This window comes from Falco naumanni, chromosome 2 (genome assembly GCF_017639655.2).
Source record: "Falco naumanni isolate bFalNau1 chromosome 2, bFalNau1.pat, whole genome shotgun sequence".
Classification (NCBI taxonomy): Eukaryota; Metazoa; Chordata; class Aves; order Falconiformes; family Falconidae; genus Falco; species Falco naumanni.
Window position 1 is genome coordinate 24,660,284 of NC_054055.1, and position 26,640 is coordinate 24,686,923.

General features: G+C 36.7%; 1 protein-coding gene across 5 annotated transcripts in view; it reads right to left on the bottom strand.

Annotated features, from left to right (window-relative positions):
- CNTN5 (contactin 5) overlaps window positions 1-26,640 on the bottom strand; it is a 674,696-nt gene that overhangs the window by 50,603 nt on the left and 597,453 nt on the right. For all 5 annotated transcript variants that reach the window (XM_040584292.1, XM_040584291.1, XM_040584293.1 and 2 more), the window contains 3 exons: window positions 20,877-21,004; window positions 19,781-19,956; window positions 6,072-6,192 (listed from right to left, as the gene is read on the bottom strand). In XM_040584292.1, coding sequence (XP_040440226.1) covers window positions 6,072-6,192; window positions 19,781-19,956; window positions 20,877-21,004 — 425 coding nt within the window. The remainder of the gene's footprint in view (window positions 1-6,071; window positions 6,193-19,780; window positions 19,957-20,876; window positions 21,005-26,640) is intronic.

The following is a 26,640-nucleotide window of genomic DNA, read 5'->3' on the forward strand; positions in this document are numbered from 1 at the left end:
TTCCAATGCTTCACCACTCTTTCAGTGATGAAATTTTTCCTAATGTCCAACTTAAACCTCCCTTGGTGCAGCTTAAGGCCGTTTCTGCTTCCCTTGCCACTTGTTATTTGGGAGAAGAGACCGACCCTTTCCACCAGGCAGCTTTCCAGCGAATCTTCCCCAAACCTGTAGCATTACATGGGGTTGTTGTGACCCAAGTGGAGGACCCGGCACTTCTCCTTGTTAAATCTCATACAATTGACCTTAGACCATGAATGCAGCCTGTCCAGGTCCCTCTGCAGAACCTTCCTTCCCTCAAGGAGGTCAACACTCCTGCCCAGCTTGGTGTTGTCTGCAAAGTTTCTGAGGGTGCACTCAATCCCCTCATCCAGATCATCAACAAAGATCTTAAACAGGACTGGCCCCAATACTGAGCCCTGGGGAACACCACTTGTGACTGGCCACCAGCTCTATGTAACTCCATTCACCACCACACTCTGGGCTCAGCTGTCCAGCCAGCTTTTAACCCAGTATAAAGCACACCCATCCAAACCATGAGCAGTCAGTTTCTCCAGGGGAATGCTGTGGGAGACAGTGTCAAAGGCTTTAGTAAGGTGCAGGTAGACAACATCCACAGCCTTTCCCTCGTGGGTCATCTTGTTGTAGAAGTTGCTCAGGTTCCTCAATCAGGACCTGCCTTTCATAACCCCATGCTGGCTGGGCCTGATCTGGCAGTTGTCCTGTACATGTGCCATATGATGGCACTCAGGGTCATCTGCTCCATAACCTTCCCCAGCACCAAGGTCAGGCTGACAGGTCTGTAATTCCCTGGATACTCCTTCCTGCCCTTCTTGTAGATGAGTGTTACATTGGCTGACCTGCAGCCTTCTGGGACCTCCCAAGTTAGCCAGGACTGTTGATAAATGATGGAGAGTGTCTTGGCAAGCTCCTCTGTCAACTGCCTCAGTACCCTTAGGTGGATCCCATCTGGCCCCACAGACTTGTGCGTGTCTCAGTGGAGCAGCAGGTGACTTACCATTCCCTCCTGGACTATGGGGACTCCATTCTGCTCCTCATCCCTGCCTTCCAGCTCAGGGGGCTGAGTACCCTGAGGGTAACTGGTCTTGTTATTATAGAGAGTGAGGCAAAGAAGGCATTAAGTACCTCAACCTTTTCCTCATCCCTTGTGGCAATGTTCTCCCCCACATCCAGTAAAGAATGGAGATTATCCTTGGACCTCCTTTTATATCTGATGTATTTGTAAAAACATTTTTGTTATCATTTACAGCAGTGGCCAGCCTGAGTTCTAGCTGGGCTTTTGCCTCTCTGACCTTCTCCCTGCATAACCTCGTGACATCCTTACAATCCTCCAGAGTTGCCTGCCCCTTCTTCCAAAGGTGGTAAATTCTTCATTTTTCCCTGAGTTCCAGCCAAAGCTCTGTTCAGCCAGGCTGGTCTTCTCCTCTGCCAGCTCATCTTTTGGCACATGGGGACACCCTGCTCCTGCGCCTTTAAACTTAATTCCTGAAGAATGTCCAGCCTTCCTGGGCCCCTTGGCTCTTCAGAACTATCTCCCAAGGAACTCTTGTCAACCAGCCTCTTTAGGCCAAAGTGTGCCCTTCAGAAGTCCAACATAGCTGTTCTGTTGACCCTCCTCCTTGCTTGATTTCCACCTAATCTACTGCCTGGAGGTATAGCATGGTCTTGAAGAGAGACAAGTGTATTTTTGAGCCTCAGTCTGAGACAGCAAAGAAGAGATATCCTGCCTTGTAGATAAACATTGCAGTTCTGAGCTAAGCTGTAAGTGGTTGGCATTGCTTCTTCTACCTTAAATCAGTTCTGGCTTTTGAGCTGAATCCTCTCATCCTCCTCATATTCGGACTCTGTGCCTTCCACAGAGTCAATGCATCTATCTAGAGAGCATGATGAATCTCGGATGGATGAATAAAAGATTGTGAGTTATTTTTTTTTCAGTACCTAAGAAGAAGAACAACTTGTGATGATGGATTGCAGTTTTTTAGAACTATGTTTTTTACAAGAAATGCTTTTGGAATTTAGGTAGTAGCCTATCTGAATATAAACAGATGATGTCATGCATGTCAGGACAGCAGACCTCTGAAGGTCACTGTTGACTAACATGAGACTACTGAAATACTGCTCATTTCACAACCCGCTCCAAGATTAAAATGCAAGACACTTAAGCTGGAAAGCTAATGTACTGCCTGACAGGTCCAGCTGCCAGTAGAACATCTGTTTCTGATGAAATACTGATTATTGGTAGCATTAGAAAAATGAAACAGAAAGAGGAAAAAAAAAAGTAATCGGGGCTAGAAAAACAGCATTTAAGGATCAGAGAAATTACTAGGGACCACTAAAAAGTTTTTTCTTACTTTAATAGACCTAGTTTAATCACATTTTCAAAACATTTAGAAAAGCATTTATGTTTTGTTTTGAGTCGTATGCGCTGATGGGGCTTGAATCTTGATTTTGTCCAAACATGGTCTAGAGTATCTTTTCATATATAGTTTTGAAGTGTTCCTGAAAGAGATTCACTAGATAAATATCATAATGAAAATACTGTTAGTTGTGTGTTTCACTGCAACTTACCTAAAATCAAGACCTGTGAGGTAGTGAATTTTAAAACAGTTTGAAAATAGTTTAAAAAAGATCTGTAGCTCATTGTAGAAAGCTGCAGAATAGAAATTAGCTGCTGTCTTAATTTCTTCTGCACATGTGCACACACACACATTTACATACATATGTAGTCAATTCAGAAATCTTCTTGCACCATTAATTACCTTCTTGTAAGTAATTAGACCCAAAAGAATTGAGTTTTATTTGGCACTACTCATTCTCTGTTCTTCAGATTGTCTTTCACCGGTGACATTTTTGTAATTAAACCTCTACTGTATAATGCAGAACAAAAAAGAACAAGGGTGAAAATAGTGACAGTTAGTTACCTGCTATATATTCAAGCAATCTTCCAATAAAGTAACTATCACAAGTGTCTTCAAAAAAGATAAATATGCTTTAAGGATACTGCATGCTTTCTCTGTAATAAATGGTACTGAGACACTGCAATGGCTTGAAAATGCAGTGGTGAATGTCTGTCTCTTGAAGATCAGCATGCGAGTTGTGAGCAATAGGAACCTGTAAATAGTTTGTTTCTCTTTACTGCATCTGAAGAGGCTGCAGCAAGGTATTACAAAGTTCTAGAAAACTGTCCTTTGACTTAAAAATAATGCAGCAGCGGAATACATAATTCAGTATAAATTTAGTAAGCTTACTAATAGCAATAATTCTGATATTCATGAATATCTAAAGGATGGAAAATTAGATTATTTTAATGTAATTTACTCTTCATGTCCAATGTATTTCCTGTAGAAATGGTGGAAGCAGAACATTTTTTGGATTAAAAATTACAGTGATATATTAAAAAACCCCACCCTACATGTTCCTTACAATATAACTAACATTTGAAATGCTGTTGTATGGTGGTATGATACTATCAGCATTCAAGACTGGCATTTTCTGTAGAGGCAAAAGGAGAGAAAGGTCAGAACAAGGATGTGCTGGAACTTTTCTTGCATCAGTACTTCTAACAGTTCATAACAAAGGTTCTACTATCTCAGTTTGGCCATGGGCTGCAACATTTCAAACACAAAGATGTTTTGTAATATGCCTAAAATGAAATTATTTTACCTAGAAACTCTACCGGAAATAAAGAATAACATAGGTTTGGATTTCAGACTTTACTGCATAGTGGCAATGGGTTTTCTTCATAGATGATGGCTTCCTCTGTCAGGTGGAATTCTTCAGAGTTTACTGAAATACTTATTGAGACATCTGTTGCTCATGGTGTCTTCTCCTAAGCAACGTCCAGTACCTCCAAAAGCTAAACCTAAAGAAGTTTGAAAGGTGCTGCAATTTCGGATCATCAGACAGTGTCAAATTGCAAACCACTGAGTGCACTCTATAAACTGAGATAGGGGGAGAAAAAAGAATTAGAGATACTGAAATTAAAATGAAATGCCTGTAGCAGTATATGAAGAGATAGATTAGATTTTCCTAAATATTCTGGATCTTTGAAATGCTGAAGTTTATAAAGAGTAATCATTAGCGACTCTGTACTGAATGTTTTAAACATTTTCTGGAATACAAAACAAAACCATTCTACGTTTTTTGGTGAAAGCAATACTAGCATTACTCTCTTTTGTGTAAGTTTTATGGATATCTTAAGGAAATTAACTACTTCAGCAAACCAAACATATCCTATAGTTCCATGAAAACTGAATTTTACATCGGACAAAAGAAGTCACACAGTATAAAGCATTTTGTGAAAGCGAAGCAAACATTTCTTACTGTATCTTAAAATTATCAAATCATAGACTCAAGAAAAGGAAAACATTGCAAGCAAATTATATTTGAATTTAAATTCCATTAAAAAGCACTTGCAGTTTTCATTTCATCAGCAAGGTGGCATGGTAATGAGACACCCACACGCATACATTCTGATACTGCTTACAATGCCCTTTCTTTTTTTTTTAAAAATCTCAAATCTGTTCCTCAGAGAAGCATTTATTTTCAACACCAAATTCAATAAACTCATTTATATAACCAGTACTCTTAAAAAAATAATTTTGTGTCCAGTCTGCAGTCTCCTCGATAATAGTAAGCTCAGAGATTTTTTGTCACTGATAAGCTTAATGGCATTAAAGTTGAGATTTCCTTGCCTATCTGTAGAGCCTCCAGCTCCTCTCTGAGCGAGGTAAAGGTAACACAAAAGGCCCTGCGTAACCTGCAAGGATGAATCAGATTTCATAAGGCAGCTAAAATGACATTATGTGTCTGTGTTGAGGCAACTGAATACCACCATCCTTATAGCGCCATAGCTCATAGAAATCTGATGGTCCTCAAAGTGACTTTATGGAAATATTTAACAGCTACTTTCATCAAAATGTGAAGAGCCCTGCAGTCAGCCAGAAACATTCCTTATCATTTAAAGCATATATTTGTCCTAAAAGCAATGAATACGAACATCTCAAATCTAAAGTTGTGGTGGAATAAATATTTTTGAAAGATTATAATCTCTAAATAATCTTGATTTTTTTTTTTATCTGGAGTTTTTCAAAATTCAATAAAATGTCTAGCTTGATTTATGCTTCCAAAAATGTACAATCTACAGTAACGCTATCCAGCTGTGCTGCTGAGCAGGGATCTACCTATCCTGGCATTGCAGGACTCACCAGTTGTAATGCCAGTGAGTGGGCTCTGATGCTGGTAAGTGAGTCCTCTGGTCCAGTCAGGCACTGAACACATGTGTGAGTACACACACACACAAGTAGTGCAGAATGCAGAAATACTCTGCTTAACAGAGTGCACATAGTGCTAATACTCTGCTTTATTGTAAACTAGTGGGTCTGGGATATGATACGGGATGTGATCTGGGGTCCTGCAGGGCAATGGCTCTGTGCTCCTGTGCATAATCAGGAACATTAAATGACAGGTAAAGCAACTCAACAGATGACAGATCTGAGTCTAAAGATGCAGCCAAAATTTGGTGGTGACAATTCCACGTCTGAATAAAACCAAACCCATGTCATATTATGGGCCTTTTGGTTCCTTGCTCATATCTATTTTACAAAAGGCTGCATGGTCCCTCCTCCTCTTAGGAAGCGAATGAATATTCCTAAACCGTTAAAGCTGACAGAATGGCTTGACCATAAGATGAAATGTAAAGCATTACATAAAAAAAACACAGACTCAGCCTACCTACCTTACACAGGCCTTGTCTACACCTTGACGCCACTTGTCTACGTTTTGACTGATCTGGTATACCTTTTGTGCTATTACCTATCTCAAGACTGCATATCCATTAACCAACTGTCTTTTGTTTCTCGTTGTCATGTCTGCAGGTCAGTTTATGGTGAAACTGCTTTCAAAGACAGTAGGCTAATAAAAAATGTTCTCAGTAGTATAAAATCTGAAAAATGATGTGTAGCACGGATGTCCCTGAAACCCACATACTTAAATTTCCTGGTACAATATTTTCTGGTGAGTGTGTTTTCAGGCAGCACTGTGAGCATACTCACCCCTAACAAGCAGCTCCGTCTCATCTGACACGGTGTCCGCCGCGGTCTCAACCCTGCAGCCGTATCTCCCTGCGTGCATCAGGAGGATGTTCCTGATCATTAAATCTGCAGAGGACGCTTGCTGAAAGGAGGATGAAGTGCCACTTTAAAATTCAGTAAATCTGTGCTCAAGGTATAGTTTACGAGGGTGTTTTGTACAGTTTGAGAAACTCATGATTACAGCTTTCATCTTGCACTGTTTATGTGCCCTAATACCCTCTTTTGAGGATTATCAGAATATTGCATTTATACAATCATTAATAGGGATTAAAGAAGAGGATTTCAGTTTTTTATTAACTTTGACTTTGCTTAAAGCACACCCTGCATATTTGCATGCTCAAAGGAAATTATTCCAAACTAGCACAAAGAAATTCATTAAGGGGATGAACAGAAATATTCTGAATGCAATCAAGACCTCTTACAAATGAAGGGCTCTTTCTTCCTCTTCCTCCTCCCTACAATGCTGTGACATTTGGAGTATGTCTCGCTACTGTAATGAAATTAAGATAACTTGAAAGATAATGTTGATCAATTTTTATTAGCACAGAGAAAATTAATACTAAATATGATTGAGGAAATACAAACAGTTTCTCATTTTACCTGTTGAAATCTTTCTGTATTTAAATCTGAAACATGCAATCCCTGAATAAGTGTACATAGAGAACAAGTTCAACTTTTTGTTTTTTAGTATTCTAGCAAACAGTAATTACAATGACCCAAAATTATGATCAGAAAAGAGAAAACTGGAAAGTAGAACAGCCTTTTGGAAGACAAACGTCTTTAGCTAAGAATCTCTGTATTATTTCATAAATTCAAGTGATACTGCTAGATTTTGCATGTAGAAAATCATTGTTTCATCCAGACTTACTGAAGTCAATAAATGTTGCTCCATCAGATTTAGGGATCCCTAGCCCACAGGTATTGTTGATTTAAAATAGTCACTACTCAGGGAAAGAGCAGGTAAGAGGGAACAAAAGTCACCCTGACAACACCTTGACTACATTGTGTAGCAATCCTTAAAATGCTTGCAAATTCTTGATTTAATGTGAGCACCAATAATTTTAGCAAATTATCGTATTTTTGTTCCTTTCAAGGCATTTTTTTTCCTCTTAATAGTCAAATGGAAATAATTTTAGCAGATTAACTGAGGATAGATAGATAAAATGTCCTAAAAATATCTCTAAATTACCTTATCATTGCTACTTTGTATGATACGTGAACGTAAGAGATATTTTTCAACGTTAATGTAGAGTTTGTATAGCATTATATTATAAATTACATATAGTTAATATTTTGGGCATAATTATGTAAAAATTAATTATGTAACATACAATTACTACAATTATCCAATCTATAAGATATGATGCATAATTTTAATAATTACACAAACAATAATATATCCATTAAAATATATAACATTATATACTGCTGTATTATATAAACCAGTATTATATTCTTCCACTATTGACTATTATATATCTTCAGTTTATATAGTACTATATATAGTACATATATAATGTATTGTATAGTGTTTAGTACATTTTATAAAATAATATAATGTCACAGGATATAACATATTTTAATAAAAATAATACAATATGGTATATGACTTATATTTACCATATATAGTATAGTATATATGTGACATTTTAATATCTGATTACTATATAGCTAATATAATATAATATACCTTACATTATATTTTATACAGATGTTGATATGCACTTCCTTCGTGTTTCACTTTAAGAAACTTTTATTGGATATAGGCATTTTCCTTCTCAGATTTTATTTACTTTGCTAACCAAGCAAAGACTGACAGTCTTTCATTGAATTACATGTTCACTGTGTCATAATATTCCTGTGCAGTGGTTCTAATTTGAGTCAGTTTGATTGTGAATGAGCAGAATTGTATCCTGCATTCAAAATAAAGTTTTACTACAGGTGTACATGTTGATACTTCTCTAGCTGTGCTGAAATATGCTACCAACTTCACCTGCATTCAACTTTGGCTGTTTTTTTTGACACATATTGATTCTGTACTCAGGTAGATACACTCAGATCTTTATCCTTAATCATTTGCAAATTATGAAATCCTACTTTATAATCAGTCGTCCATATGTGCATGACCTTGTGCTTTGAAATATTACATTTCTTGTCTGTTCCTATGTGTTACTTTCATCATCTGCTGTATTGGTAATATGTCCAGTTTTGTACCATACAGTTGTCTTTTCCACACTCTTTTCTGCCAAGGTCATTAAAGACAAGATAAAACAGGATTGGTTCCAAGATCCAATCTTCTATACTTTAGTTTTTCCTTCGAGGCAGAAGAATTCCTTTCCAGCATGCCTTGGCACATGTTCTTCAGCCAATCTTATCTTCATTTGCAGATTTGGAACTGAACTTGTCGTAATATGCCATGTAGCACCGGGGCAAAATCTTTACCAAAGCACACTCATGCAAAGAAGGAAAAGAGAGGCAGAACATCAAGGCTGCCAGGGAGACCAAAGTGAATGTGGGCATAGTCTATAGCTTTATAAACCTGTAGATCTAAAAGCGTGAATACAATTGTAGTGTTTTGCCTACTAGAGTGTTTGGAGAGAAGATACTCAGACCAGTGAGGTATAATGCATTTCCTGTATTCTTGCTTTGGCATATCAAAATCACAGCAGTGGAAAGAATATCTGAGTACCCTGCAGCTCTAAATGCAGAAGAAGAGCACACAGTTCTACCAGGAACCAAATTCAGGCTACAATGTCTTTATGTTGCCTAGGACAGTAACATTTACTAGCCGTTGAAACATGGGTTGCTCAAGATGATTAGTGATCCTGGTATAAAGCTTTAGCTGCTAGAAGGCCAGAATCAGTCCACATTTGTCCCCTTTTGAGGGTAATTTACATTTAATGTGTGTTTTGTTGTTAAGTGGGAGGAAATGCATAATGGATAGCAACTGTGGTTTCATTGCTCAGGAGCTTTTAAAAATCTTGGCTGTCACTCCAGTTTCTATAGGGTTCATGAATGCGTGAATCCTAATATTCTTATCAGGAAAAATATAAGTATTTCATCTGCACACCTGCATAACTGGACAGACAAGCAGCAATTGAAAGAATCATTGCTGTAAGTGGAGAGCAGTGCAGTACAATAGATCCCTATGAAACACATTTATTACAGCTTAACAGGATGTGCAGCCAGCATTGCTTAGGATGTGTGACGGGAATGAAATTAAACTCACTGTGTTTATACAGATGGATATATGCTCAGACATTAGATTTTTGAACATGGGAAATAATGGACATTTTCGCTTCCATTCAGATAGGCAGGAGCTATGTTTGAACAGGACCTTTAAAAATACCATATCATTTGATGTTCAGTGGTATTTATAAAGTGGTCTTTATGAATTTTACAGACTCTTCCAAGTCTTGGAAGACAGATTATTTTGTTGATCAGTTTATCTCGTAATGAGAGGTTCAAGATCACAACAAAGCCAGTGTGTGTGTGTTTAAACTGATGCACTGGCCTTCTGAATCTTAAAAAAGTCTCTGCACCCTGTCATTGCAGCTGCTGCTTAAATTTGAGTGATTACAATGCAGCTTTAAAAAAACTGCTAAGCAGGAATGCAGCAGAGACTCCATTAAGAAAAGATCTAAGGTCAGAAACTTTGTCTTATGCTTTTAGTCTTCTCTCAGTGCAAAAAGATGTAATGCTTCAACAAAAGCAGACACATACTCTCCCCTCTGGGGAAGACAAAAACTGGTGACCTGGATGCAAACAGTGTAGAAAGATCTCTCACCTGGACCAACATAAGTTAGAACAGCCTGGTCTATCAGCAACCATGTGGTCCCAATATTATTCAAAGCTGAAATGGTTAGTGTTTAAATTTTTTTGCCTACATCTAAATTTTGATTTTATTAAGTGTACATTTTTAAAAGCTCCTTTTTATTCTACTAATTTTATGTTTTCCAGTGACAAGACATATTTTGCAATAAGTGCACTATTTCAAAGTAGCATTTTGTTAGAAAAATCTATATTCCTTGGTGTTCTGAATATCATATATTACCCATTTAGCCAAATATCAAAATTATTTATATTTGTTCAGTATAAACCTCTACTGTGTGGAATATATCTTGTACTTTACCTAAGTCAAGGCTTAAGAAAACCCCCAAAATAAAACAGATAGGTTTAACAGCCAACTTCTAATTATTTTAAGGAAAGCTAAATGTAACCTTCAAGGCCAGCATCAGCCATGGACCTACTGTAACACTCAACACAATCCTGGTCTTCATTAAGCAGTAAATAAATAATAATACAGCTATCAATGCCATCTCTCTAGGAAATGTTTTCTCTAGGAAAACAAATTATTGTATAATTTGTATTATGCTCCTGAGTATCCTATTCATCAGGTTCTGGGAAGCTCCAGTGCTTAGTGCTGTGTCAATCTATTGCTCTCTCTGCTGCAGTGTGGCATGTTATCTGAGGTCATAGCTGTGCCTGCAATGTATCTAATTAGCTATACCTGTAAGGTCTTGCATGAAGTAATTTTTTACAAGAATTGGTGCCACCTATACATAGCATTTGCTTTTGATGTGGAGATACTTCCCCAAACTCGAAAAGGCTCCAAGAAGCATGTAATATGCATACTTTGCTCAACATGGGTCACCTTGTTGGATTTGCCTTTTGCACCCATTGCCCTAATGCTGGGAATTTGCAGTGGAAGGGGGGAAGCCAACTTGCAGAGGAATTACTGTTGGTGAATTAGTACTTCTTCAGCCATCCTACATCCCTACAGAGAGGAAGCTGGGTGTGTATTTTTTCCTTTCCACTTCATAAATCCTAAGAGTTTGTGAGTTGCTTCACAGTAAACTAACCTTTACATCTGGTTCAAGTGAACAGTATTACTCTTTCTGGGAGAGTGAGTTCATTATTGTGAGTCAGTTGCTAGGAAACCTCCCTGTTAATCTGTCCATTCATTTGCTGTGTTTTTATCTCTAAACCAAGGCCGTTCATTCAGTATCCAACCTTTTCTTTTGAAGGCTTTGCACAAGAACAATCTTTGCCTGCCTGCATTTGAAACGGAGCTCACAGTTATGCTATAGTACACTTTCTGAACCTTTAGTAAGTCTCTGCTTACTTCCCTCTACCTCCTCCATGGAAGAATTAAATGTTGTTTTGCTTATTACACAGTTATATGTTCAAACTACAGAATCACATGTGTAAAATAGATATGAAACCTAGAAACCCTGAATCTTTCTCTTGTCATTATACCAATCCTAGCTTTCACTTAATCCTGTTTCGAATGCTGCTCATTTTCCACATCGATCGTCATACTTCCCTTCCACACTCCAACTACAGTCCTGTGAACACAGCTCTGATTTATCTTGGAAAGAGGGACAAAAAGACAAGGAAGTTCAAAATACTGGGTAGTCAATAGAGATGCTGTGGCGACTCACAGCTCTCGCCTTCTGCATGCAAAGGCCTGGGTTCTAGAAAGGCTGCCTGTCATTGTGCTGAGGATTCAGGCTGGGAACTCAGCCTGGACAACATGCGGTGAAAATTGTCTCTCTGCGTGGGAAGAGCATGTCTAAAAGGGGTAGTGAGACTACTATAAATGATCATGGTTCCACAAAAGCTTAAATCAATGGCAAAAAAAGACCAGGCAAACACTGACTGCCATTGCAAAAATACTTTTATGATGAAAGCCTAAGGGGTGTTTCAGTCACTTCTTTACTGTGCCTACAGGGATTTACTGAGGCTTGCTTGCTGTCATCTAAATCGCTTGACAGTGAGAGGTGAAGATGCTTTCTACAAAGTGGTTTCTATACAGAAGAGAATTCTTGGGAGGTACAAAAACTTAAAAAGCACCTAAATATTTTGTAAGCTCATATTCTGTATAAATTGAAAACAGTAAAACAATGGTCTATAATTAAATGGGACTGAGATGTAATCCTAAACAAGAATGACCTGCACTGTTAATGCTCTCTTGTTCAGCTTAAATGATTACTTAAAATACATGGGTTTTTTTACAGATAACACATATTAGTTTAATTCCTTACTCATACATTATTTGATTGGGAAAAAGAGCCTTAATTAATGAAATTCAGTCAGATTAAATAATAAGAAAATTACTTCCCAGTTGAACCTTGATTATTTGACATATTTGATTAGCAATGGAGTCTGTTTTTGGTGAATTTATCTGAAGCAAACTAATGACCTTACAGAATAACTTCGTGGCAATGTTTGCTTTGTACCATCAACAGTAAGTGAAAAATAGCAATACAATAAAGCTCTTTTAAATTATGCTGACAATTTATATGTGCATTATGAAGGATTGTTGACTTCAAGCCAACTTCTGTTCATAATACATTTAGGACAATTTAAGTGCCATTTCATGCAAATTCTCAGCTTTGAACATACCAACCACTTGCCTGTTCACTGCTTATGATATTTACAAATTGCAAATATTTAATCTGTTAAAAAGCAGCAGCTTTCTCTGTTGATATAGTCATAATGGAAGATTATATTCTGAGTTCTGTCTTTTAATCATATAAGCACATTTGGAACAAAGAAGATGAAAATAATGTGATTAGTTTTGTTGTGATTAATGGCATGTGGTAGTATAATAATGGTGGTATAGTAGTATCCAGCCTGATGCAGGCTGACTGAGGGATACCTGATAATACACAAGTTGGATTTTCCCCATCTTTAAGAAGTAAAAAAGATGTTTTTCAGGTTTGTGAATCCATGAGTTGTCCAGGGGATGTGTGGACCCTTCCAGTGCCAGTATTTTTGAGCAGTTTGTATGGAGAAAGCAAGAATAATGAGAACGATTGTTTTGGGTGAGCACTGGTGACTGGAAGTGGATGCCAGAGAGAACTGGGAGTTGGATAGGGAGGAGTTTAAAGTGCAGCTTGAATTGTTGCCAATGAGTTTGATTAATTTTATGGAGAGAAGGCAGAGGAAGGGATGAAGTTAAATGAATATCAGATGTCAGGTAGCATGTAATGTACTGGGATAGATTTGTGAAATCTAGGGATTAAAGAACACATATAAAAAGTATTGAAAATGAGAAGGAATGAGAAAAAAAGATGGTATATGAAATTGCAAGCTTCAGGACAGGGAGACCCACTATACTCATGTTGGTAAATTCATGTTCTGCATCTGAGTTATTATTAGGAGGAGAAAAAAGCAAGACAAGACCAAATAATATGGGGTACCTCTGCTCCTGTTTACAGATGCAGAAAGAGGAAAAAGAAGAGCATGGAGCTACATATATGATTTGAGTGGAAGGGTGGTGATAGTGATGCGTGAAGATGATAGAAACGAAAGCAAAACTCATCTGGGATAACTGTCTCCTTTTGAGAAGACATCACAAAAGGAATCATGGAGAGCAGACACGTGATTGGGATTTCATTAGTGTGCAGCACAAAGAATGTTGTGACAACCTTACGTGATCAGAGATTTACTAGCAGGGTCTGTAGATGATGGCACACATCAGCTCTAGCAAAGAAAGCTACATAGGTGAGAAATAAAAAAGTCAATGAGGAGAGAGAGAGAAAAGGAAAATGGAAAACTCTTCTTGGTGCCTGGCCAGAAAAAGTATTCTCCTCTTGGGGCTCTCTCCAGTGCACTAGGTGGAGATGAGAAGGATTATTTTTTGCCTTTTTTTCCCCTCTAGTGCTGTGATCTTTTCTTTGGGACCTACTTAAACTTGCTATATGTTAATGTTGATTGGAATATGTTAATTAAGAGTAGTTGTAGCACAGTGATTGATTGTTAAGCTTCTGAGCATGTGCATTGTTGGATAACATTTATGAAGTATTTACATGACCATTATGTACTTTGCTGCACACTGTGGTTGAGTTTACAAAACAAGAGACAAAGAAAGGAGGCAGGTGGGAGGTGTGAGTTTCAGGCCAGTGGGAGCTTATTCCTATGAGACCCCACCATGACAACGTGGCTGGGGTTTGCAGGTGCAAGGCCATGAGAACAAAGCCAGAAGATCTGCAGCATAGGAGCTGCAATGCAAGAGTACTGCCAGGAAGGCTCTGGAAAACACTGCCACAGCAGCCTGGGAGAGATGCTGCAGAGCTGCAAGTGAAAAATGGGCAGCAGTGCTGCAAATGGAAGGACTTAGCATTAAGGCGGCTGATATTGATCAGGTGTTCAAACAATCAGTTGTGCTGTTATAACCTGGATTAAAACTGTGCGGAGCAGTTAAACGATCCATCAGCTGCAAGCAAATGGGGGAAAGAATGCATTAATTAAATATCTTCTATTTACTCCAAGAGTTTTCTCTTTAGAATGTTTCTTGTAAACAAGGAAAGGTACAAAATACCTTGATAGAATAAACTAGTGTAAAAACTATCTGACTGTATTTCATTACTCTTCTATTACAGTCAGTTTTTAATAGTGATTGGTATTCAGGAATGTTCAGAGACTGACATTTTCCAAAATGCTCAGTTATCTCCCTCCTCTACAGTAAAATTAAATAGAAGAGAGGCTACTTATCGCCTCTGTCTTTTACTCTCTGCTCATAGCCAAAGCCACAGCACTTGGGCATACCGGTTTACGTACTTGTTTAATTCTAGGAAAAGTTTGGAGTATACCGTTCTAATGCAGCATGCAGGTGTTATGTATAAATTGAGTCAGTTCCCTGGGACTGTTTGTATCCTGGAAGCAATGCATGGTAAAATGCATTATTAGACCATAGTCATCATTGTGTTCAGATTTTGGGTTGTATTTAGCAGTCATAAAAGACACATTTCAAAGTTTTTTTGACCAGAAATCCCTGTTCCATTTTGCATCCTCCTTAGTTTACAAGACATTTATGTTACCAATTGACAACATAATTCTTTTATTTATTTTGAAACTGCTTCTGATCACTCAAGTATTTAATGGCTGTGGCATGACAAATGGGCAAAACCTGGTAATGAGCACAGGGCTGAAATGTCTGGAGATTTGAGTTGACAGTAATGGCTGTGTTCAGCCTCTTCCATCAGTGGGAAAGTATTGTGATAAATAGTGAAACAAATTGATCTCAATGAGGTTGATACAGCAGCATTACCCTGTACAGAAATACTCTGTGCATAGAACACATCTCTTCTGGAAGACCTTTGACAACTATTGCTGTTCTCAGTATGGAGAGGAGGGAGGGTGTTAGATAAAACTCTTATTTAATTAGCCTTGTTTGGTTTAATGTGCAATAAAAAGGAAATATATTATTATTAGCAGCTTGCTGTTATAGTTGATTTTATGTAGTATAGAACTTAGTGCTACCTATTTAATCTTAACTTCTAACATATGATTAAATTACTAAAACAAATAAAGGAGACACTTGAAAATGTAAGGAAAGGTGCAAAGTTATGATCTCTCACAGGTTTTAGGTTACCAGATTGAAGTCTCCAGCACTAGACAGTAGTTAATGAATTGTCCAGTCTGTATTTACTGGCCTTTTCTAAATGAAGCCATAGATTTCAATTCACTTCCATGTGAACAACTGACCACTGTAAAATAGAACATGACAGGTTGTGTTTATTGCTTCCCATGGTGGCAGTTTCAGTTAAGATCAAAGACCAAGAAGATACTGAGACTAAGTCACTTTTCCTGCATCTGTAATGTACTCGTGAAGGTCAAGGTGAGGGACACTAAGAGCAATGCTGCTGCTTACCAGTCCGTGGATAACCACAATAAATCATTTTCCCTGGCTGCCATAAAAACAATATTGTCTTTCAAACACAGAGCTGGAATAATGATAGCTGGATGAAAATCTACTTGTAAAATCAGCTAGAAAAGGGATACCTCTAGGACAAAATTAAGGAGATCTTAGATCTTAGAAAATTCTGAATAGACTTTGAACAAGATTTCTGGATTTGACGCAAAGCACAGCAAATCAAAGCTACCTTAATAAAAATAAGCAAGTCTATTTTTTTTTTTTTTTTGTGCACAAGTGCTCACTGGTGTTGCTAGAAAGAAATTTTGGCAATTCAGACTTCCATGCAAAGCTGTTTCTATTAGTTACACTGGTTGCCCCTCACAAAACCTAGTGTTATTGAGTCTTTTGATAGACATAGTAAGACTTTTCTAATGCCAAAGGTTCTGCTACTAAGTGTATGCACAACATTTGGGAACTTTTCCTTTCCTGGAATGCAGTCTGCAGCTGTCACTCCAGTAGAGTTTGGTCTCTTTTCCTTAAGATTCCCTTCATGCACAGCTTCGTTACACTTGACATCCTTATCACAATTAGTCTCTTGCCAGGCAAGTCCCTGAAGTATCTAAATTGCTACAGGTACTAAATCCTTGATAGCTCAGTAAATAACAGCAAAAATGGCTTCAATTTGTAAAAAAATTAGTTCTGAGTATGAAAAGTGATAACACTTTTTTTTTTGGGTATAAAAGCTACAGATAAAATTCAAAAACAAGCAAAGCAATATATATTACTAAGACAAGCTTTTCCTTTTCCTTTCAATTTTAATTGCTATGGAGAATGCAATTTTAGCAAGTCAAAATTTATCTACAGCCCAAACAAATGTTACTTTGGTGGTAGCTTTTATAACACTGCATTAAGCATCAGAATGTTCATCATAGTTAACACCCGGGTCTGCCACAGTGAAAGTATGAGGTATGCAACCAGTGGTGAGAGGCTGACAATGGTTTTATTATTAACAAAACCCATTCAAGTAATGTTCAATTTGTCAGGCTTTCAAACAAATAAACAAAACCCAAACAAACCTGAACATTTCTTTATCTGATGAATTATCAGTGCATGCAGAACAAACTGCGTGTATAATTCTGTATCTTCATGTGCACAAAGGACATTTTTCTTAAATGTACTGTATTAAAAAGCATTTTGTTCAGGATCAACTCACACAATTAAAAATATTTCATTTTGAAATGCAAAATAAGGGATATAGATGGAATTCGGTCAGATCTCAAGTTTACTTTAAGTTCCGTTTTTCTGCACCCTTAAATTTGTGTCTTTATCACATTGTGTATCACTCCTTTGACAGTGGATAGGTTAAAGGAGATTACATGACAGAAGACACAGAAGAGTTTTATTTTCTCTTGCTTTCCCCTAGTACCTGTCATGCTTTAGATTTTAGCAAAGAAACACAAGAAATACATTTTCATCCTTGTGATTAATTTCACATGCTTATGTGGTCAACAGAAATGATAATGAGACACAACTGACAACATTCCACAAATGAGTAGTTATGGGAATTATGGGTAATTATGGAATTATGAGGCTTTGTGTCAAACCACACAAAAAATTGTGGTATTACCACAATCACTATTTTTTACTTTTTCATCTCTCAACTAATTAATCTTCATTCTGGGACAATGCAAAAAGTCAAGACATGCCTTTTGGGGAAGGGACATTACATATATTGTAACTACTGCTTTCAAAGAGGGAGAAGGTTGTGTCATATTTTGTTTCCAACTGCATTCACAAAAATTCATGTTCTAAAAGGGTCATGCTTTGTTACCTCTGTTCTGAAAAGGAGTGTCCCCCTCCCCATCCTGCCTGTAACATGTTAATAATATTTTCAGCCCTGTTCTAGTTGATCCAAGCCTTTCTGTTCTCTCTTTATAGTGAAAACCAGAAAAAAAAAAATCTTGACATTTAAATGAGTTAGGAAGGCAACTAAATGAAGTATAGCTTGACCATCTCTTGTGTGAGCAATCTTGTAAAGGCAAATGAAGCTAGTCTAAAAATACCAGGGTCTGATGCTTCATTTTGGTATTTCTTTATAGTTTCATAGTATTTCACTATTTCAACACTAGTTTAACAGTAACAAGGTAGGATCTGATTTTGCAGTCTTTTGCAAAATGTACAATACATTCTTGTCAGCTTGATTAGTTTTTTTTTTTGTTTGTTTGTTTCTCATCAGGTTAAGTTTGCTGTTGCAAAAAAGTATGTTTTAGGAGAAAAATATTGCTTGCATGCCTCTGAAAAGAAAGGTGACAGATTTTAACTTAATAAAAATGGGTTTTTAATACACTTAGTCATCTAGACATTACTGACTCCATTATGAGCGATTAGTACTATTTTTACTTAGTAAAGTAGCAGTGACTGAGTAGCATCACAGTGTGAAGGAAGTCATAAACTTGTACTAAAATAGCTGGTTAATCTACCAGGTTTTGGAAAGATTTTTGTTATGTCAGGACAATGAAAGGAATCAGTAATTTCAGTGAGTTTTGCATGTATATTTGTCTGAAAGTAGTCCCAGTGTGTCATCTACCAGGTTCTCAGTTTGAATGAATCTCACTTCTACCAATTTGAGGGCTTTCTCTGGTAGAAATGAAATTAGTGAAGAATTACTGATGAATGATCTACAAAATCCTGTTTTCATAAACCAAATGAAATTACATTAAATTAGCTTTACTTTGAAAGGTGAAATGACTTTGAAAATTTCCTAGCCTGAGGATTTTTCCCAGTGATTGAAAATTCCCTTCAGGACAGAAGATGCTGAAATACACTGAAGGAACCATGTAACACATTTTAGATTTCAAGTTTTTGGAAATTACTTGAAGTTAATTTGTAATGATAGGAGGTTTTCTTGAATCAAAGAAAGTTTAACTTGCAAGTTAAAAAAAAAAAAAGAATGATAGCTTTTCTTCCTGTATATTTAGTGCTGGATTTTGAGTATTGGACTCCCTCAGATGAAGATAAGTATGCTAAGAACCTTCACACTAGGATGGACATTACTAATGCTTTTCAATTAAAAAGCTTATTGAAGTAAATCATTTAAAATAACCCCAAACACCACACCACAAAGTGAATATAGTGTGACTTTCATAAAGGCAAGCAGAAGACTAAATTGATTGCAGCTGACAAGATTTTTAATGCAAAGTTAACTTCACTACATTGTTCTCAAATTACATACATTAACTTTTAAAATTTTCTGACCTTTGTGAGTTTCATTTTTCTCTGTTAACATAGCATGGACATTTGATTTACATTTCATTAGTGGGAAGATCGAGTAAAATGACTGCAGATTCTATTTCCAAACTTCTTAACATTTAGAGATTTCCTTCTACTACGAAAAGTTCAAACCATTTTACATGGGAAAGGTTTGAATTACTTTATCATACTGTTTGATCATACTAAATTGTTTTTGAATCAAGGAGTAATATTTTAAATTGGTATGCATATTTTATCCATATGATTCTTATTGACTTAAATAACGGTTGCACAGCTAGAATCTACCTCATGCAGCGGAGTTGGAAAATAAAGTATACTCCTTGCTATTCATTCAGATATTAAAATATACGCTAGGCAAGTAAAAGCACTAGGAGGTGAGGGCATTCCAACAGCCATGTTATCTGTGAGAAAGACATCAATGCTTAGCAGCATCTTTTCTATATTAAAATGAACAGAAGAATTTAAGGAGGATTTGATTTCAACTCCTTTCTGTTCCCTCCCAAAGATCATCAGATGCCTCATTAATAACAAGATGTATAAGTTTACATTTAATATCTTTTTGATTAAAACTGCTTGAAGTAATTCTAGTGACCTACAATTTGCATGTCCCCTAGGTAACATTTATTTCTAACATTAGTTAGATGAAACTAGTCATCTTTCAATTTTGTCAGAACTTGGTAAATGGGAGACATGTAAAAGCATGCAAATTTTTATCAGTTCACAGGACACAGATGACAAACACATGGTCACTTACTGCCTTGATGCTTTCAAAGTGTCCACCTTCTTTGTCAAAGTCAATTGGCTGCCCATTGAGAGTCCAATAGAAAGTGACCTCGAGTGTGCTGTCATGAAGTGCTTTGCAACTGAGGACAATGCTTTCTCCAACCGTTAACTCTATCTTCTTGGGAGTCAGCTCTATTCTTGTAGGTTCTTGAAATATAGAAGGGTTAGGAACATTTCAATGGAAGTTTAGTTATAGTGGAAGGCTAAAATAATATGTTCAAGTGCTGATTAGTCTACTCAGCTTGTATTTACTGTTCATTTCAAATACATAGGGTGAAATACTGAAATATATTCATAATGCACACAAAGACATGACAGTGGTGAACAGAAGGTACTGCCAGTTCTATGGAAGCAATAAGGCAGGAACCAAAGCAACAATCTATAGGACTTCTGAGAAGGTTTAATTAGTTTTATTAGTCTTAGAAAAACATGTTAATTATTATTATTTTTTTTAAGGCTGCAGCACCTGAAATCTTGTGATTGCATGAAAATCTCAGTTTTGTCACTGACAATGAAAAAGGATGTTTCCAGGCATACTAAATATAGGAAGAAGTCAAAAGACTTAAACACCTTGAAACAGAAACCACAATCATATGAGAATTTAGCTGAAAAGTGACAAAAATATGGTTTAGAAATTAATTACAACTCAGTCATTTGATTATTATTACTGCTATAAGGAGACATCTTTCATTAGATTTTGTATTGATGGTTATTACCTTAATCCTAAACTTCGTTCTCATGCAGAAAGAGGTAGGTGTAACTGAGTTCCTAAAGCTAAAATATGTTAAAAGGGATGTTGATTCTTTTACTTATGTACTATTTATAATCTGAGTGATTATATATGTATACCGATTCTTTTGACATACACCTGTGACATGACCACTGGAGTATACAGTCTGATGCAGGAATGCAATACTTGACCAGAGGGAGGTTACCTCCCCAGCTTGTTGGAAAAGCTTTTTTATTCAGCCTGTACAATGATATTGTGTGACTGGCTGGGGATTCTAAGCAATAATGAGATATTAGTAAGGAGAAATCATCATTATCATCAAAGTATTTTTTCATACCTTTAACAGATACCGATGCAATGATTTCTGCAGATCCAAATACATTTACACTTTGGCATAAGTACCTTCCTTCATCCGATTTGGAAGCATTCAGGATTCGCAGGCTCCCATGTGGAAGAATAGTTATCCTGAAAAAGATAAATACATAAATATATAAATATATCTCCTGTCCTAGCAGCCAGATTTTATGATGACAACTTTTAGAGCTAATAAATAGGATTAAAGACTGCTGCCTCTGTAGCAAGGGATGAGGAAGATGATAATTGAATTCTGTTTCAGAAAGGTTGTAATAAATCCATTTTACTCCTCCTTTCTTTATTCAAAAAGTTTCAGGGAGGCATTAGTGGATTAGTATCCTTTGACACTTATCAGTGGTGAATTTTAATGAACCTTTTGTAAGAAGTAAAAAAGGTGATTGTTCATAATTTGTCTTTAAAGTTTCACTGCTATATTATCGTCAAATCACATTTCAATATCAAGCACTGGCTAATACATTTAGAAAAAATGACCTTAAAAATCAAATCTAAGAGGAATGGGAAGTAAAATGTAAAAGAGGAATAGAAAAAACATAAAATTAATTGTGTCTGGTCAAAATATGATTTATGGCATCACTACACAGTGTAGCATTGGGACTTAAATAATCTCTACTTTCTTGTATTTCAGCTTTTTTTTTTTCCTTGACTTGTATGATTGCAGCTTCACTACATCTTTAAGTAAGTAACCGCACTGAAGTATACTCATGAGAAATGTTGTTCAACCATTTACATTTAGGAGTTTCAGATTTTGGCTTTGCTAACACAGTATTAATCACAAAGTCCATGAAGATACATAGAGGTGAAAATTAACACATTTTTTCTGTTCTGAAATGACAACGCCCATGAATTTATTATGTGTTAAAGCTGCAGCCCTGGAAGAGCTGTAAATAATTGTTGCTGCTTTTCTATCAGAGAAGAACTACAAGCCTAAAAGGAACATGGCAACTCTTACATGGCATTTAAGCCATGCTTGCAGATGTTGTATATCCTTTCCCAGCTTGGGTAGTGGATATGGCTCTCTCAAAGGACTTGGTAGATGCAGGTTGGTGGCCTTCCAGCACAAATGGACACTGAAAGCAGATAATCCTCAGCAAGTGCTTTCAGGTATTACATAGAACTTTAGGAGGATATGAAGGAGAGCTTCCTTCTGTATTTTGAAAGTAAGACATGACCTCTCTCTGTGTTAGAGAAAGAGTCAAAGTAGGTGGGTGGCTCTTCCCCAGAGATGGTTGGATTTTCAGGTGTACCTTTCTAGAGAGGGCTTTCTATCTGTTAATGTACTGACTATCACTCCTTCTGCCAGGAGTTCCCCGTTGAGGATATGATCAGAAATCACAGAGGGTACAGTGCTGTGGTTTGCTCTTGAGAAGTATTTAACCAGGAGTAAGGTGTTTTGATCATCCTGATTAACAGGTCTGGTTTGGGCTCTGCAGCATCCAAAAAAGGAAAGAAACTCCCTTTCTAGGCTGCATATATTAAAATGCAAAGCTGAGTTACCTTTGATTTAAACTAGGAGTGATTTACCAAAGGCTTAAGATTAAATAATGTGCTCAAAGTAAATCACTAATATGAGACTGCATATATATCTTTCTTCTGGAAAAAGAATAACACCCTCTCTTCTCTGTTTGTGTTTGTGAAAAATGGTGGCTTATTATCTGAGGTTTATAAACACTGTGGTGGAGAAAACAGAATTTCATTCCAGTGAATAATGTACTTCAGATGTGAAACCACTCACTGCTCTCAGCAGAGAGACAGAATAAAATAATAGCTTCAAAAGTGAATGGGGCAGAGGAAGGACATGCCAACTCTCAAATTCCCTAGCAATCTAATGATGTATGTCCCATCTTGCTCTAAACAAACATGTATCAGTATTTAAGTCACATTTTTTGCCTAGAAGTAATTTTATAGAAAACACCATTATATTAAGCAAATGCCTCTATATCAGAGTTTTGGGGTTTGGCTTTTTTTCCCAACAAATAAAAAGGCCTGAATTTTTGTTATAATATATCACACCTTTGAAGAAATAATCTGCTTTAGGAACTGACAGTGATGTAAGCTTCCTTCCTTTCCTCTTGCTGTACGTTTTGTTTTCCTATCAAGATGCTCTGTGATCAATGTTCTAAGGATATCGCATCGTTAGTATGACAATAGCCTTTGTAAAACAGTAATAGTTTTCATCAATATACTGTCAACATCAGACAAATGAAAGGACACTCCTACAGTGTTTACAAATTATAAAAGTTTATACACAGTGTAAGTCCTGATATAAAACTGTTTTTCATTCTGAACTCAGGGAAAAAGAAAGTTAGATGCATGTGGAAGATTATCTAATGAATCTTATACATATTATCAGCTACATTTCTATTTAGCTAAAAGCTCTTGCAATCCATGAGGAAAAGAGTAATCACTCAATCAAAGGAATTGCTAACACATTTACTGGTGAATTATTTGGCTCAGAAATTAATACTTTCCTTAAAATGCCTAACATTCATCTGTTCTCCCATTTTTTGTGTTTGGGAAAAAAGCCAGAGGCTGGTTATGATGGAAACTGAAATGCTTTATTTATTCACATAACACTTGCTGCACACAGCAGGAACATAGACTTTCATAGACTTCCCTGCCAATATCTTTCAGTCACAGAGAGACCACCTGCTTGGTATGTCTACATCCTTTAATAAGAAAATACCACAGCAAAAATTTTTTAGCTTCATAAATAAAAGGGAAGCAAAGATAGAAGAAATAGGGTTGGGGCAGAGCTAAGGATGATTCAGGAAAAAACCTATTTTTTTAATTTGTTAGAAACTGAGGGAAAGATGATGACAGATGAATGGATAGAGAAACGATGGATGAGAGATCAATGTATTTAAGTAGAAGAAAAACGCATTGTAATCACATAAAGGAGATAGATGTTGTCCATTGTTGTCCATTAAAGGACTCTGAAAAAAAAGGCACATGAGCTTAATGTCTCTGTAGAAAAGAGTTTTCATCTGTCTAATAACATGGAGAAAAAGAGATGAGTGTTGATGTCTCAGAGTCAATAAGCATGCTGGCTTAAGATCAATAACAACAAAGATTTTAGCAGAAATTGTTAGGAAAGAATAATCAAGATATGACAACAAATGGAGAAGGGATAAAATTCAACAAGATTCAACTAAAGGACACTAAATGAGACTAAATTGTGGTAATACTTAATAAAAATTATTTTTAAGAGAAATTAAATGCATATTCAATCTTCCATGGGTTTCAAGCATGATTTTCACAGTGAAATTCACATGACTGGTTAAAAAGGTTTCATACAGAAATTTAAGATGGTTAAGAAACTGGTTGAATGGAAGAGAAAATATTTTTTTTTTTGAAAGAGAAGTGGTTCTTTGTACTATATCTTGTTTTTCATAATGACTAGGATACAAAAAGAAGGATACTAGAAATTTGATGAAATAAGCAGTTCATTGACACAGCAAGATCAGCATATATAAGAGGAGGGCTTCGATGACTCCGAGCACCAGACACATAGAAAAGCAATGAATGTGGCTCTGAGCTAATGGTACCATGCAGCAAAGGCAAATACAACCTTAGAATATATCAGACACCAACCTGAAGCTTGTTATGGAAGTATTAATGCATAAGGTGCTGAAGAAACATAATATGGAACATAGGAAAATTTTGAGTATCCAGAGAGATTAATTCTAATTGAGCTGGAACTCAGGAGGATTATCAGGATGACCAAGGAAGAAAGAAAACCTTTTGTTCTAGAGGCTGTTTATGAAATCAAAGCTAATGTATCTGCATGTGACATGAGTTTCTATTTTATATGTTAATTCATGGATCCTGTCAGCAGTCATTGGAACCTCTATTAGCAGTAAAAAAGTTTAGATGCCTAATTCATATTGTAGATATCTACAATCAGCTTTCTCAACCTGGAGCTGAATCTCACCCTCGAATCCTGACTTAGTTCCCCAGATATCTGTTATGACCTAAGGTTATTTGAGGGGCAAAATCCCAGCTGCTTTTCATATGAAGCACATGGAAATTAGTTTCCCCATTGTCCCCACTTGCTGTGGCTTTGCTTTGTAAAATGAAACAGTCTGAGCACATGAACTTCAACTGATACTAAACTGGGAGTGCATTGCTTTTCAGCTACAAATATACGTCCAGTCTGTGGAATGGGACTAGAACTATCCCGAAGAGAAACTCAGAAGTAGGCAGTGTGGACAGCATTCATTTTTTGCTGCTTCTATTGATCCGTCCTACCTGCCCATATAGAAATAGCTGTAAGGTATCCAAGACACCTGCACTGGGCAGATAAAGGTGGCACAAGACCTAAGAAAGGACTTTGCAGGACTTACACCTTTGCAGCAGGTTTAAGTGTGTCTTTTTGAAGTCTAGATGTGAACCAGGATGCCGCTGTAGGACTCTCAAAGGTCAGCAGGAGTTTGTGTGGAGGTAGCTGACTCAAGCCCATAGAGTAATGTAGAGACGGTCTAAAGAATTAAGGGTTATAAAGTCTGCTAATGATGCTGGTGGTGAGCACCAAGTGTGATACTGGTCTTTGAACTTAAATCGTCGCGCTCTCAAAAATCAATTAACCACAAGCTTCACTACATACTGCATGCCTATGAAGCTAAAAAACCCCAACAAATTAATAATGAAAAGAGCTAAATTGAAATTGAATGTGAATTTCAAAGGGTATCTGATATCTGTGCATATTACATTTTTCCACTATGATTTTCTTTGAAATAGTGCAGCTGTTGGATGCCTAGCTTGCAAGGCCTGTTTTCTTGTCTAGAGTATCACCAAGTTTGGAAATACATATAACTAGCATTTCTATATTGTCAGTTTTGATAATGACAACATAACCAGGTAAACTAGGTTTAGAATTGTTACAAAACCATGGAAGCATGAATAAGAGCATAAAATCTCTTCTTTAAGGCTTCAGAATTGGACTTGGATTGACATTGGAAGGCTGCAAAATAGTAATTATAGATTTCAGACAGTATTTCTAAGTGATTATTTTCACTGTAAAAATATTTGCAATCTATTCAAAGCTGTTGTTCAGCAGTAACACTTAAGATTGGAAACATTCTTAGTATGTTTGTTGAAACAAATATGCTTTAGCTGACACAGATTAGTCTTTTCATAGATTTTGGTCTTTTTTTACCAATAAAGCATATACAAGGGAGAGTAAGATCCCTGATAAAAAGTGTGTTGTTTTATCTGGAAGAGTGAAAAGTTCATACCATCTCTGTGTGGGATGTTGGTGTGAACAGAAAGTTCTCTGAGACCAAGCTTCTGCTGAGAAGCTGATAGATGGAAAATAGGCTCATAGGAAATGCTGGATCTTTGCTTATAGGTGGTGTTTGGAAGTCCTTTATTTGTCAGTCAGAAATGCCTTCACTTAATCAGTGTTTACTGCCAGAGGGGTAAGGAAAATTGCTGATGGAGATGAATGGGGTGGAAGGTCCCCACAAATGTAAACAACATCTCACGTTGAATGTGAATGATCCTTAGGTTCCTTGAGGCTTCATGTGACTTAGAGAGGACTGAGTCAAATATGATATTTGAGGGTTGCTCATGTGGGGAGTCTGGAAGGCTTTTAAATAAATTCCCTTTATTTTACAGTATTTTAATTAAAAGGTAGCAAGCTTTTTCCTTTCTGCTGTTTTATGCACAGAAAACTTGAGAGAGTAACTGTAATCTTTGACCTTTTTTTGAGTCTGTCTTTGATAAAG